Raw genomic sequence first — 15,855 nt, 5'->3', positions numbered from 1 at the left:
TTCTAAGCTTTAACCTGCTTTGAAAAAAATTTTTAATCAACATTTATTTAATTTTTGGCATTCTCTTGGTGGTAAAGTGTGGCAGCTGTTAAAAGAATGTGTGTGAATGTGTATGTGTTTGGTAACAAAGTAGGAAGAAGCTATATTGAAATTACAAAGTGATTAAAATAGAATTTAGTAACCCAGGTTGCAATTTTGCAGGGATGCATGAGGAATTATTCTCCCTATACTTTGAAAGGGTTCTCTTTAACAAAGTGCAGATGCTCACCCTTTGCTGATGATAGGTAGACTTATAGCACGTGAAAACCAGGGAAAAATATTATCCCAAGTGTTTACATAGGGTGTGAACTATAAAAAACCAAGGTAAGAAGTTCAGTGCTTTACATAAATAGTAAACTATGCATATTATTTTATTTGTAACCCCATGTTAAGATGGGACACTGTTAAAGTAACAATCACTTAAAAACCAACAACCACCAAACTGGTATTCAATTTAAATTAATAATTAAAAAGCAAATGGAAGCCGTGTCTAAAATAACTAATTCAGAACAAAAAGCATGAATTCAGATTCCACTTAATAAAATTTGATAATTCAGCACAGGCTAACTTAATTGTACCTTTAGAAAGAGAATGAGGGTAAAAGTTAGGAAAGTATTCAATTTCAGGGACTTCCTAAATTATTTTTAAGAATTTTAGAACTAATTTTCTACATGCAAAAAATTAACTATAAATTTGAGTTCATTAATACATGACCTTATTTGAAGCAGTGTATTTGCATTTGCTAGCAAAAGGCATGTCAAAAATATTTCTAAGTATTTTATTTCTCTGTTTCACTAGTTTGAACTAGTCGTTTCAGTGATTATTCTGAGTTTCTATGGAAACCTAAGCCTTTAATGGAGTGCTTCTGAAAATAAGGCAATCTTTCTTTCTACAATCTGCTTATGAATAGAAAACAAATCTTTGGTTTTTAGTTAAAGTAGCAGGAAGAATTTTGCAAAAAGAAATAGTAAAAGAGCCAAAGCAATTAAAAAGCTCTTAAAAAGCAATGGGAAACTCCAAACCCCATCAAGGTCAGTAGAGTACCTAAGGCACCGCAGGTTCCGATGATACAATCATCTTTGCTTAGAGTTCTAATGATCTATGTACATGGGTTTTACCGTCTCAAGAATGTGAAGCTGAAAAAGTAATGTCCAACAATGATTATTGCTAATAAGAAAGAGGAACATCATAAGAGTTGATAAATGGGAGAAACTTAGAGCTCATCTCTTGTACTTTCCATATTTTAGAGATAAGGAAATTGAGGCCCAGTCAAGAAACAGGTGACATCAGAGTTTGTTTCCAAAGTCTAGTCCAGTTCTCTTAGAACAGGACAAATTCTAGATTTTAACTTTCATTGGCTAGTAAACCAAGTTTCAGAGATGTGAATTGGGGGGAAGAAGGGGGGAGCCCCCATCAAATCCCCAAAGGCAAGCAAGAAATGTATATAATACTTTACTGTCTCACTTATTTCCTTTATATCATGTGTTGGACAACTTAACTGATATTCATTGATTTATACAATTCCTTTCAATTCTATCTAAAAACAGCAGATCACAACTAAATAAGAAAGTTACATAAGATTCTGTTTGAGCATACATAAGGCCATGATACTTAATGTGGACCACCACTTCTTAGGAGAAGGAAGACATCCGATGTCCAGTTCATAGAGAAAGCTTCTGACTAGTGATCCAGTAGGCTCTCCATTCTTCAATAGGGAAGATGACGCTTATATTCTTAAAAATCTCTACAAAGCTCACATACAAGAAAGACAGTACATTCCTATACTTATAACTGACATGAACATTTAAGGCTGTCATTTTCAAGTATAAAAGTTTAGTGTTCTATTACCCAATCTGTGCAGTAGACATAGCTAGAGCAAGTCATGGAAATTAACAGAAGCCTACCAAAGACATAAATCATAATTTAGGTAACAGCAAGTTTAAATGTAGGAAAGGCTGGAAAAATTTCATGGATTAGATAAAGCTTCTCTATAAAACTGCATTAATTTGTTCAAACTGAAGCTTTGTATTACAACACTGTTGTCTGTTGCATGGCATTCAGAATAAGGCAGATCTACAGTAAACCAGACAAGGAAGCTTCATTAGGTAATAGAACTAGTAATAAGGTTCATCTCTGACACCGTGTCATGGCCTGTGCCTACAGAGAAAAATTAGAAATGGTTCCAACATACCAAATAAGCTTCACAGATGAACATGAACATATTGTCTCCTTTTTTTTTTTTTAAGCAGAGCCTTTCACCTAGTACCAACATGCAGAGCTCATGGATGAAAAAAAAAATGACATTATTTACTTCTGGCTTGATGTAATATTGTGAATTGGTATATAGCTGAAGAAAATGGGTATTTGGAAGCCAGTATATAGCTTAGCTTACATTCTAGGTGTGTATATGAGTTGTAGTTCTTTAAGTTGTTATGGTTCCAATATCTACATCTGAAAAGTAACATCAGTTTTACTATGGAAGGAGCAGCTCTGTTTTAAGTTCCATGAAACATGCTTGTGTTGTACGTCTTTACTCTTTAACAGAATTTAAAGAAAGTTTTTTTTGTAGTTTGAGCAGCATACACACTTCTCATTTCACTTGATGTACACAGCCAATGTGGGAATTAAAAAAAAAATTATCAACTAGATCAGAGAGCTAAATCGAGCCAGGGTCATGCCAAAGTCTGACCCAAAATTTTAATTTGTAAGTTCAGCATGTCTCCCATGCAATTTGGGGAGCATCAAACTAAATCTACAGTTGCCAGAAGCATTGTTACGGTTTAATGCATATTAACTAAAATGTGTACATTTTTAGTTTTCATGGTAAATGCAGTTATGATCTTGTTACACATTTGGCATTCTTTAAGAAAGCACATTAAGCTTCAATATAGAAATATTTAGGTTACACTTGTGCTCACGTAATAATAAAACATTTGCTCTTATTTTATCTCATACATTCTCTCCTCAGGTGTGGCCCATCTCCTGTACACTTGGAGCGACCTTTGGCTATGTGGCTGGCCTTATTATTTCACCACTCTGGATATACTGGAATAGAAAGCAACTTACATACAAGAACAATTAGTTGGAGCAAAGGGAGAAGATAATTCTTTGTGCAGATTCCATAAAGACTGTGCAGAAATGTGTATAGTCAAAGCCAAGCAGTTCCATTTACAGCACTGTTTTTTTTTTATATAGTTACAATATGATGTGAATTGTAGCTTTTTAAACTATGAAACCCCTGAGAGATTGTGTCTTCTAGGTGAAATAAAGTATTTATAATAGATTGTGGCTTCAGATGCTGTTTGCTGCTTCTTGGACCTTTAAGAAACATTCTTAACTATATAGAATTCTGAGGGCAGTTTCTTGTTGTTTTTCCTTCCCCCAAGTTTTAAACTGCTTCATTATCTAGAAGAGGTCTGGTTGTAACTGTAGCATTTATATGCTTTCTGAGAGAAATAGACAGTTTCCTTGGCCACTGAAGATGTTTTCTCACGTAATCAAACAACAGTTTATACATCTTGAGCCTATTCTTTTTTTTACTGTGTGTTTCTTTGGAGTTAAAATGGCTATGATAGCCTCATCAAAAACAGTCTTCAATCCCTTTTGGGTTAAAGCTGAACATTCCACATAGCAGCATGCGCCTATCTGGGAAGGAGAAAAAAAATCACAAACATATAAAATCTTTTTTACACAACTGGTATGACACAAACACACCATTATAAGAAAATTATACAGATTATAGAAAAAGAATAAAATCATCCATATTCATAATATTCAGAAATGGCTGTTAAAATACTAGTGTATATATCCTTCCAGACAAAAATTTTTCTATGATAAAATTCCTAGATGTGGAATTGCTTGATCAAAAAGTTTGCATAATATGATTTTTGTATACTGCCAAAATGCTTGTCAAAATTGCTTTCACTCAACAGTACAGTGGAGTGCCCATTTCCATTGGCAACAGTATTATAGTTAATTTCTCATTTTTTGCCAATTTTATAGGTGAAAACTGAAGTTATAGTTTATTTGACTACTAATGAGTTGGAATATATTTCCTATCTTGAGTGGCAATTTCCATTTTTTTTACAAAGTTTCCACTGGTGTTCTTATCCCATTTTTCTATCAAGGTATATCTCTTTTTTCTGATTAATTCATATACAATAGGTTCCTGTATACTAAGGATAATAACCCATTTTTCTGCCACACATGTCAAGTTTGTTGTATGACTTTTTCTGCGCATTTAATGTGGTATTAAAATTTAATGTAGTTAAATCATCAGTATTGTCCTTTAGGACTTTTGCTTTTATGATAGTTTCGAAAGTCCTCCTCTCCCCAAGATTACAAAATTGAATACATAGAATACATAGAATTTCTAAAGTAATTCAATAGTGAAGTCATTTATCTTTTGCTTTAGGAAAATTGCTTTCCAAAAATTTTTCTTGTTTCTGTCTCCTGACTGCATGCTGAAAAAGACCTTACTAGATTCTGTTTCCACAAAAGTCCTATTAAAGTCACAACATTTTTAAAAAAGAATTCAATAATGTTAGGGTCAAATGGAGAAAAACAAACAGGTCAAGCTGGCTTAAGGGGTGAGGAAGGATATAAATTAAAAAGTATTAAACACACCACTGTTAGGTATTTTTTAGAATGCTAATATTTTCTATCCTTTATAAAAAATTAGAAGAAAATTGAACACATTTCTTTTTTCCTGGTAATAAGTAGAAGACATGCTCCAATTTGGCCATTTTGTGGAGATGAATGAACATGATCTGGTAAACTATAGGTTTTTCTTTAAGTATTTAACTGGCAAAGAGACAGTGTAAGCTCCCTATCAAGCTGCCTTAACTTCTTAAGAGAGCCGAATGTAGTTAAGTCTGTACTTCCTCACCCCTCCCTTCCTCCCTCCCACCCTTCACCGTCTCTCCTTTTCATAACTGAGTTAATTTCTAGATTCTAACCTTACTAACCCTAGAGCTAATTCTGTTTCCAGAATTTACCCTCAGCTCATAGCCATTTGTTTCCCGTCCACAACAGTACTTTTAGATATCATCCCTACTTTCTGCTTTCAGGTCTCTGTTCTGGTTTGTCCTCTTCTTGCTCAAGCCCAGATACACAAGTATGTGGCAAGACATTTTTTTTTTCAGCCTAGCCATCATTTTTTGTTTTTAACCTCAGATTTAAATTGGCATCCAATCCACCCCACTACCTCTATAATAATCCTATGATTCTTAACTGAAGATAGCCGGATTTGATGCAGTCAAATGCTTAAGTGATTAAGAAGCCCTTAGCACAGGGGTTCTTAAAAAGGGGTCCATGAGCTTGAATTAAAATTCAAAAAAGCATTATTCTTGTAGGCACATGTTGGTATGGTGTGCTATATTTTTAAATAATACACAGTACTAGGGTCAGGACTTAGATTGAAACCCAGATCTGCCATCTGTTACCTGTGGGGCCTTGGGCAAGTTACCTGACCTCTCCAAGAACTATTTCTTTTTCTGTAAAGTGGAGAATTAGCCAGGCCTACCTCACTGAGTCAGTGCAAGGATTAAATGAGATTTTGCATGGAAAGCACTCAGCACAGTGCCTGACATACAGTAAATGCACAATAAATGTTAAGCTTCTGTTATTATGTTACCCTCTTTTACATTTATTTTTAAATTCTGTAAATGTTCCATTACCTCTTTTGCTAGTTTCTGTCCTTGTTCCACACATATAGGTTTTTCTTTCATATCATTCAGTCTTGCTAAAGTTTTGGGGTCATCTCGGAGATCAATCTAAGAAAGTTCAAAAAATGCCCCATAATATTACAAGCCTCTAGAGAAAAATCAAAGTGTGTAGTCCCATTTAATCTCATATAAAAATTTTTAAATTAAAGGAACTTAATTTTTTAAATTAACAAATATATTTGCTTTCTTTTGGCATTACTTTTAAAAATACTATAGAAATTATTAATTTGCATCAGAAATCAAACCCTTGTATCATTTGCTAAATCTTAGGACCATTTATGTGAAAGCAACACCCTGAGATAGGTCACAGAGATTATTCTTCTTAAATGGCAACCAGACATACCTGAGTTCCTATTAATAAAAAGGGTACATTTGGTGCATATTCCTTAAGCTCTGGTACCCACTCCTCCTTCACGTTTTGAAATGAGGCTGGATTTACCACAGAGAAGCATATAAGGAAGACATCAGTCATGGGATAAGATAAAGGCCTCAGACGGTCATAGTCTTCCTAAGGGAGAAAGAAAAACCTCATTACTCACAGCTTACATTTCTATATTTAATAATAATATATACATAAAGAAGCAAATTCAAGACCATTCCACAAACTGAATGTTGAGCACTCTACATAAAACAGGATTATTCTTTTTGTCTTTGTTGCAGTTCCATTGGAAGTTCTGAACACCAGTGGGGTACAAATACGACAGGATCATTAACCATTATGATGGAACAGTGAGAAAATATAATACATTACGATTACTAAAGCCATCCCTAGAAATGTTTTTAACTGAAGAGAGTTTCCACAAAGAATTAATTTAGATGCTAAGTATAATAAATTAAAATAACTGACTTGTTGAATGTTTACTATGTCAGATGCTAATCTATATGCTCTTCCATGTATTCCTTATTTAATCTCTGCAACAATTGTATGATGAAAGTACCATTATCCCTATTTTCTATTTGAATAAACTGAGGCACGGAAGTTAAAAAACAAGTCTAAGAATGCACAGCCAGTAAGTAGGCTGAGATTCAAACCCTGGCACTTTTACTCCAGAGTTCCCAGAGATCTAAATCTGTGCTTTCCTGTTCATATAGTTTTCTTAATTATGTGTGAGTGTGAAAATTTAAGGATAGAAACATATACAGTAAAAACAAGAAAATCCTTTTTCCTCCCCTATTTCCATTCTCTTTCTCAATGTAGCTTTCATGTGAATACTTTCAGCTCCTTATCTACATACATAAATACTTGCAACTGTACATATTCATACATCTGTACATACATGAAATTAGGCAAACATATGTAGTTCTTTTGACAGTATGTCTTGGAGATTTTTCCAGATCAGAACTATCATTTTTTTCTTTTTTTAAGATTTTTTATTTCTCTCCGCTTCCCCCGCCGCCCGTTGTGTGCTCTCTGTGTCCATTTGCTGCGTGTTTTTCTGTGTCCATTTGTATTCTTGTCAGCGGCATCCAGAATCTGTCTCGTTTTTGTTGCGTCATCTTGCTGCGTCAGCTTTCCGTGTGTGCAGCGCCATTCCTAGGCAGACTGCACTTTTTTCACACTGGGCGGCTCTCCTTATGGGGTGCACTCCTTGCACGTAGGGCTCCCCTATGTGGGGGACACCCCTGCGTGGCAGGGCACTCCTTGTGCGAATCAGCACTGCACATGGGCCAGCTCATCACACGGGTCAGGAAGCCCTGGGTTTGAACCTTGGACCTCCCATGTGGTAGGTGGACGCCCTATTCGTTGGGCCAAATCTGCTTCCCAGACTACCATATTATTTTAAACTGCTGCTTCGTATTCCATAGAATGGCTATACTATTGATGGTTGTTTTAGTATCTATCACAAAAAATCCTTGTTTTGTATAGACTATTTTATGAGATTCAAAATTCTGCTTATCTACATTCTAGTAAATGAACAGAGTGTGGATTCCATTTTTGTGGTGGCTAGACTCTCATCTGGTTTCAAGGAAACTATTTTTGGCCTAGGCCATCTCCCTTCTTAAATGACCCAATTCACTACTAGGACTGTGTGAGTTGGAACTAAAGGACTATTTAAAACGCCTCCACTCGGAGTTTCAGCAGTAGTATTTCCCCTTGTGGAACAATTCTCCCGTATGTCATCTAATGACATTTTTCTTATAACTTTCAACTCAAGCATATTAATATCTCTAAACTCTGGACTTTGGAGGTTAACCCTTCAGTTTCTCTGAGATGCTTCTGGAGCCAGCGGAAATGAAATTTTTCAGATGTTTGCCGTTATAGGACAAGCAGGGAAGTGCCATCCCCTCCCTCCCTTCTGTACCCTTCTTTTTTCTTTATTTTTTTACCTTTTTTTTTTTAAAAAAAAGATTCATAGATCACACAAAATATTACATTAAAAAATATAAGAGGTTCTCACATACCCCACTCCCCACAACGCCCACTCCTCCTCCCACTTCCACAACTTCTTTCATTAGTGTGGTATAGTCATTGCATTTGATAAGCTATGTAGCAATGCTTCACCCTTTCTTTTTAAAAGTGAGGCCTCTAAGTGATTTTGAATAAAGCAAAGTTCTGGTGATTGAAAAACAAACAAAAAACTATTAACAAAGGACTCGAGTGGGTATGAAACATGTTATACCAACAGTCAGTTACTGTAAGAGGCTTGCTATCTAAAATACCAAGTTTTTAAAAATCAGTTTGTGTTAAACAGTATGAAACTTTCTATACTCTACTATCTATTTCAGACTACAAGTCAAGTCCATAAAGAAAAAAACAAACAAAACAGGAGCATTAAATCTTAGCATTCTACCCAACAAGTCAATATGCTTCTGAGCGGCGCGATTGCAGAATGGGGGTATTCGTTAAAACCACTCCTCATCCATGTTTAGATTTCCAGTTTTCACAGCATTAGACAGAAATGGGGAGATTATCCCATTGGACTATATGGAAAAAAATGAAATGATGCAACTAAAGCTCTCAGCATAGTGCCTGGTGCATAAATGAACTCTTGCAATGCCTGAACATGACTTCTTTGTCCCAGGGGAAAGCGATTCTCCTATTCCTCTGCAAATTCCTGCAGGGTCCCGTCAGTCCCACCTAGTTCTGGCTTTGTGTCTCCTCCTAATCACAGAGAAGAAAGTATTTACGTGAGAAATAAATTTTTCTACACTGACATCAAAACACAAATTCAACCAAGGTCCCTTGAGGACAGTAAAATTTTCGGATTAATGAAAGAGAACAATATATTATTCCTGTACTAATTTTGGAACTCAAGAGCCTCAAGACTATTTAATATGTAACACCAAAAAAAAAAGATGTATATGTTTTTAAGAAAGCCAAATCAGATATTTTAATGAAAATTTTACTTTTCAGCAAACTTAACTCATCAGGGAAATGGAATTGTGCATTCCTTCTCTGAGGACTATTACAAGAAAATAGAAAGCAACTGAATGCAAAGTTTTCTAGAAATGCCTAATAATATTAATCGAAATACTCTACAAAACATAAACCTGCTGTACGCATTCCCTTTGTAACCACAGTGAATACTGCCGATCCTCAGTAAGAGACTTGTGGGCACAAAGGAAGGAAATTAGACTAATCATTTCTAGGTATCTGTAAAGTTACAGATTTTGTTGGAATAATTAAAATGTGAAGAACTGGGGTTATAAAAACAAAACAAGTACATTTAGAACTCCTTGGAAAGAAATGTTTCCACTTCTTAAGCCTGAACTATCTAAAATGAACTCTTTTTGGCTATAATCTCCAGCTAAATAATTGGCTGTTAATGTAAGAAGGAGACCTTTCTGTTCCCATCCAGCCTGAGTAATTAGAAGTCTAATAATAGCAATTAAAAAAAAGTATCCCCTGTGCACACTGTACCCTGTATCATATAAAATTGTTTATGCCTACTGTGCAGTATCTTGAGTGAACTCGATGTGAAGTTTGGATTTGGGAATAAGTAAATTGAAGCATGCAGAAACTTTCATCTCAAGGTATGTATCTGATATTTGACAACACAAAGAAAGTTAAATATGGAGCCACCGCCTTAACTCTTAAGTGACTCCATAAGAGTGAGCAGTTTGAGAAGTCAGGACTTCTCAAAGCCAAATCCCCAGTGTCCTCCTAATTGTTTTAACAAATCCACTGTATTTTTTTTTTCATTTTAAAAACAATTTATTGAAGTATATCATTCGCACATGAACATACTTAAACAATAAGTGTGTAGTAAAGGTTGTGAACTTATAAGACAAACATGCCTTATCGTCACACAGGGCTCCCATACATACTCCACCACAAATACCTTGCATTTTTTGGAAACACTTGTAACAAATTATGAAAGAACTTGTTCATAAACCATACAATTTATCTAAAGTGTACAATCAATGGCATTTGGTATAATCACCCATTGTATTTCAATTCTAATAAAATAAAGTATTTAAACTTTTCAGCAGTAATTGGAAAAGTTTTCAGAAGTAGAGAAAAGGGTAGTAAAGACAATTGTCTTATATCCAATCCATGAAAGACAATGGTGAGTTCCGTCAACAGAATTGTTCAACTGCTTAGTAAAATCCTTACCTTCTTAACACCTAGCTAAGTTTGGGGGTTTTTTTTGTTTGGTTTGGTTTGGTTTTTAATGTGTTTGGGTAGCTTATAGTTAGGAGTCCTTGTTCTCTGATGATAACCTTTGCCCTTGAAAAATATCACTCATTTGTCATCTAACAAGAATCAGCAGACAGTAAGAAACTGAAGAAAACTCCTCCTAGAAGAAACCCAATGGTTTCATGTGCAACAGAGAAACGCACCAACTAGCAGCCAGTCTGCAGGCCTTTTTACGTATAACTAGGCCAGCAGGGCCCATTAGCCTCTCCATTTCTGCACTGTAGTTTTCTCCTCCATGTGGACCTGGGAGCTTCCTTCAACTTTACTGACTTTTGTTTAAAATACATGTTTTTAAAATATATATTTCTATTTAAAATACATACCCTAAAACATGTATTTTAAAACCACATCACTCTGGCTGGAGAGTTCGGCCTCTGCAGTGCTTGTTAGGCTGGTATGCTCTCACCAACTGGTCACTTAAAATTAATCAGCAATCATTTATTGAGACCATACTGCATGGGAGCTGTTCTGAGATAAATATACACAAGTAAAAGAAACAATATCGGCGGTGGACTTGGCCCAGTGGTTAGGGCGTCCGCCTACCACATGGGAGATCCGCGGTTCAAACCCCGGGCCTCCTTGACCCATGTGGAGCTGGCCCATGTGCGGTGCTGATTGTGTGCAAGGAGTGCCCTGCCATGCAGGGGTGTCCCCTGCGTAGGAGAGCCCCACGTGCAAGGAGTGCGCCCCGTACAGAGAGCCGCCCACCGTGAAAGAAAGTGCAGCCTGCCCGGGAATGGCGCCACACACATGGAGAACTGACACAACAAGAAAAGAGACACAGATTCCCGTGCCGCTGACAACAACAGAAGCGGACAAAGAACAACATGCAGCAAACAGACACAGAGAACAGACAACTGGGGTAGGGGGGAAAGGGGAGAGAAATAAATAAATCTTAAAAAAAAAAAAAAAGAAAGAAACAATATCCCCTTCAGGAGCTTACAGTTTAGTTGAATTTCCAAGATAAATACATTTAAAAGACAGCAGCACGCAACGAGGAGAGACATAAAAAGGGTAAACTGGAGTAGGTGAATACATAAATGCTTGATCCAAGAAATGTTACAAAGCACCTACTATGGACCCAGGACTGTGCTAAGTACAATCATCAGGGAAATGAAGGAAGGACAACATTCAAATCATATGCAATTTATAGAACACTATAAAGTTTACAAAGTTCCTCCTAAGATATTTAGTGTGTAAAATGAGTCAACAGGAAAGCAGATGTGGTTCAAGCAGTTGAGTGCCTGCCTCCCACAAGGGAGGTCCTGGGTTCTGTTCCTGGTGCCTCCTGAAAAAACAAAAACAAAAAAACTAACAACAAGCAAAACAAATGAAAAAACCAACTCAGGTAGGCCAATGTGGCTCCATGATTGAGCACGGCTTTCCAGGTGTCAGGTTCAATCCCCAGTACCTCAAAACAAAACAAAACAACAACAACAAAACAAATAAATTATAGAGATGAAATAAATTAGTTATGTATGGCAGGAGGACAGAAAGATTGAGAGGTGACTATTAAGGTTTTTTTATTCCTTTTTGTTTGATTTTCTCCTTTCTTTGTCTTTCTTTCCCCCTCTCTCTTTTTCCTTCCTCCCTCCCTCCCTCTTTCCTTCCTTTCTTCCTTTTTTCTCTCTTTCTTCTCTTTTTTCCTAGAGTAATAGAAATGCTCTAAAATTGACCAACGTGATGAATGCACAACTCTGTGATTATGCCAAATGCCATTGATTGTACCCTTAGATGGAATGCATGGGGAAACAGATGTGGCTCAGCCAATTGGGTTCCTGTCTACCATACAGGAGGTCCAGGGTTGGATGCCTAGGGCCTCCTGGCTGACAGGGAGAGGTGGCGCAGCAAGATGACGCAACAAGAGACACAGAGGAGAGAAAGTAAGAAGACATAGCAGAATGGGGCGTTGAGGTGGCACAAGAGAGTAATTGCCTCTCTCCCACTCCAAAAGGCCCCAGGATCAGTTCCTGGAGCTGCTTAATGAGAACACAAGCAGACACAGAAGAACACACAGCGAATGGACACAGAGAGCAGACAATGTGGGGAACAGGTGAAATAAATAAATCTTAAAAAAAAAAAAAAGATGGACTGCATGGCTTATGAATACAATTCAATACAATTGATAATAAATGGGAAAAAAATATTTAAAAAAAAAAAGAGTCAAAAAGCTCAAGCTCAAAGGAGCAGGAGGAGCTGCTGCTCGGTACCCTGTTCCTCTCTAAGTGCTCTGGAGACTCAAAGCCACAGACCAGAAGAGAAGCAGCAGCCAAGGTGCTGGCTGAGGAACATGTCCAAGGCTAGACCAGGGCGAGGCGCTAACGAGGAGCTACACAGACTTCTGCCAGACACAGTCTCTGCTCCTAGGAAGTTCACAAGAAGGGGGACAAGATGTACGCAAACGCCGTATGACAAGTCAGAATGTGGTAAACACCAAAAGCAGTACTTTAGGGACGCTAAGAAAAGATTCCTGGAAGAGGCAGCATGATAGCTGGGCCTTACAGATTTGAATACATACCGCCTGCTAGCATGTGGCCTTGGTCTAGTTGCTTACTTCTCAGAGCTTGAGTGTCTCTGTCTATAAAATGGGAGACTGTCAATGACAAATGCTTTGAAGATTATCAAGTCCTAATAAGAATGTATTACACCCCCAAGTAATCCACTATGTTACTCTTATTTAGAAAATAGTCATTTACCAAAACCTACAAGAGTTTTCCTCTAGAACATCCTAGGGTGAGAAAAAGTGGGACTATACTTGAGTAATTATTTTACTAGGCAAGCCCTAGCCCTCCAAAGTCTAAAACAGCTTCCCACTGCTTTAAAAGACATAAAAACATAAGACAACCAAGTAAAAATTCCCGTGATAACTTGTTTTTGTGGTAGATGAAGTAGCGACTCTCTGTTGCTTTCCAGGCACAAGGGAGCAATCTCCACCTGAACCATGTTTCTAGGAAGAATCCAAAAACAGGTATCAGGCAAGGGCACTGGAAGACTCCCACCCCCAAATGGTGGCTCTGCTGGTCGAGGACATAGAAGCCAAAGCTGGCATCTGAAGGTGAACTGTTCTATTGTCATACCTCTAAATTATAACCATTTCTACAAGAATTCCTGGTAATTGTAGTCTATGAAACCTCATTTCCTTTGTCTAGTCCTTTTGTCACTTTTGAATCAATTTTATATTTAATTTTGTGAAATGAAAATACCACTTTCACCCTCTTAAAAACAACTGCTTTTAAAGGAAGCTGGGTTGGGCCTCTTTGGTGAACATTTTGGTAACTTGGGTTCATAACTTATCGGTGATGAGTTTACTGAATTTTCTTACCACCTCCTACCACTGTTGGTCTAAAGAAAGTTTGGGGAGGAGAAAGAAAAAAAAAAGTGCTATGAATTCAAAAACTTTTTAAATATTTGGGATTTTCTTCTTTTTAAAAAACCTTCAGTTCAGGTGTGAAAGGACATTCATACAAGTCACTGACCTGGTCAGCATCTTAATAAAGGAATTCTTGATATGAAGAATTGAATTTAATGGAGCTTCCTACTTTCAGCAAATGTCATCTTCACATATTTTGATTTATAATTAGTGGGTTTCCCAATTCATTTAGCAATTATTTAGGATCTTGTGTACGAGATCTCTGGCTTCTCCCTCACTCCCTCCCTTTGGCCACCTGACTGATTTTAACTCTGTAGGTTAGCTGGAGAAAAGGGAAAATGTAAACCTGGTGCAGCAGAGAGAGCGAGCTAGAGGGCTGCCTCTACCTGGCCATCATCCAACTATGTCGTTATATACCAGGGACTTCCTCAGCTCCACCAGCAGGGGACTAAACTAGATGACTGCCACGTTGCATGGTTTAAAACGGTCAAGCGGTTTTTATCCTTGTGAATAGCCCTAGTAACAGATGTAATGTGGGAGGAGGTTTAAACTACTGGATAAAAATCAAGTTTTAGGATTCTCTTTTCTCTAAGCTGACCCCACAAGGAAGAGGATTAAGACTTAGCTAAATATGGTCCTTAGGCGAGCTTCACTTCCCCATCTGTGAAGGGAGAATAAATATAGCGTACAAATGTTATGATAAAGGAGAGAGCTGGTCAAGTGTTTTAAGCTCTTCAGCAGATGAGCTTGGCTTTCCAAAAAAAGACATGCCACAACATCAGAGCTGGTGCTATTTCTTTTATGCATGGGGAGGTGACTTCCCTCATTGTAAATGACTTAGAGCTGAAAAGTCTACATTGTCTTAAGCTAAAACAGAGGTTGGTGGCCTTATGCATGCAGACAGAAGGTGAATGTCAGGTCATGCTTCCTTGTTAGGTACTTTTCTTACTCTTTTGGCACAAATTTCATGATGGTGGAATATTCATTTGTTCACTCCAACAAATGATTTGCCAACTCTGTGCTGTGTACTGTCCAGATGAGTGAAAAAGTGACAAAGGTCCTGCCCTCATGGTGTTCACAGTATTAATAATAGAACAGGCAAGTGACTCTCAACTGGGGGTGGGGGGACACCACTCCCCAGGGACATGTTGGAAGTTGAGGAGGTGTTTTGGTTGTCAAAATGAATGGGAGGGAGCCACACTGGGCCCCCACTTCCCACCTGGGTTTGGTTCCCAGTGCCTCCTAAAGATGATGAGCAGACACAATGAGCTGACAAACAAGCAGACACAACAAGCAGGGGGCAAATGTGGCTCGAGTGGTTGGGCACCTGCTTCCCACATGGGAGGTCCCAGGTTCGGTTCCTGGTACCTTCTAAAAAACACAAGTGAACACAATGAGCAGAAACAATGAGCACAGACAAGGAGCAGACAGACAAGGGAGCCATCTCAAGAGGGGAAGAAAGTTAAAAAAAAACAACCCTTGTACAATGAACTGAGTCTAGGACCCAATTCTTTGTATATATAAACACAAAGTATTTTCTACAGTTTTAACAAATTGCTTAGGAAGGTAATTACAGTGCAAATTGAAGAAGAAAGGAAGACCATACTTTATTTTGTTCCAAATATTACAAGAGTTGCTTACCATTGTAGAAAACCACATGCCACTGGCAAAGTTGCTCTTGGCATCCAAATAGCCATAAGACACAATGCCAGCTGATGTTTGTAGCAGGTGCATTCACAATAACTACCTATAAGTGCAGGCATCTAACTACTTCATTATGATTTCTGGAGGGAAAGTCCCAGGAATTTAGGAGTTTCATACTAAAATAAATATTACTTTAATAATGAATTACTTTTATTTCTCCTTCCTATTACTGCTTGGATGCTATAATCGTTGTTAAAATTGTTGTGTATAGGCAACTTATTTGACCTACAGGCTTCATTTGAGGACAAGTAAAGGAGAAACATCTGTTATTTAAAAAAAAGGGGGGGTAGGATCTGATATAGGCACTGAGTTAGGCATTTAACAAATCAGCACAAAAATGACTAGACGTGGAAACTGGGATAAGTGCTAGGAAG

The 15,855-nt window shown here is 37.4% G+C and overlaps 2 protein-coding genes across 4 annotated transcripts in view; one reads left to right on the top strand and one right to left on the bottom strand.

Annotated features, from left to right (window-relative positions):
- The window catches only part of PIGF (phosphatidylinositol glycan anchor biosynthesis class F), a 32,786-nt gene extending 29,464 nt beyond the window's left edge, over positions 1-3,322 (top strand). For all 3 annotated transcript variants that reach the window (XM_058278499.2, XM_058278498.2, XM_071208803.1), the window contains one exon: positions 3,008-3,322. In XM_058278499.2, the coding sequence (XP_058134482.1) occupies positions 3,008-3,121 (114 nt within the window). In that variant the 3' untranslated portion in view covers positions 3,122-3,322. The remainder of the gene's footprint in view (positions 1-3,007) is intronic.
- RHOQ (ras homolog family member Q) overlaps positions 393-15,855 on the bottom strand; it is a 40,937-nt gene continuing 25,474 nt past the window's right edge. The window contains exons 3-5 of the mRNA XM_004447334.5: positions 6,109-6,273; positions 5,718-5,813; positions 393-3,684 (exon numbers count right to left, since the gene is read on the bottom strand). Of these exons, the coding sequence (XP_004447391.2) occupies positions 3,529-3,684; positions 5,718-5,813; positions 6,109-6,273 (417 nt within the window). The 3' untranslated portion in view covers positions 393-3,528. The remainder of the gene's footprint in view (positions 3,685-5,717; positions 5,814-6,108; positions 6,274-15,855) is intronic.

Source organism: Dasypus novemcinctus, chromosome 17, assembly GCF_030445035.2.
Source record: "Dasypus novemcinctus isolate mDasNov1 chromosome 17, mDasNov1.1.hap2, whole genome shotgun sequence".
Classification (NCBI taxonomy): Eukaryota; Metazoa; Chordata; class Mammalia; order Cingulata; family Dasypodidae; genus Dasypus; species Dasypus novemcinctus.
Note: the sequence above shows the minus strand (reverse complement) of the source record. Positions and strands in the feature narration are given on the sequence as shown.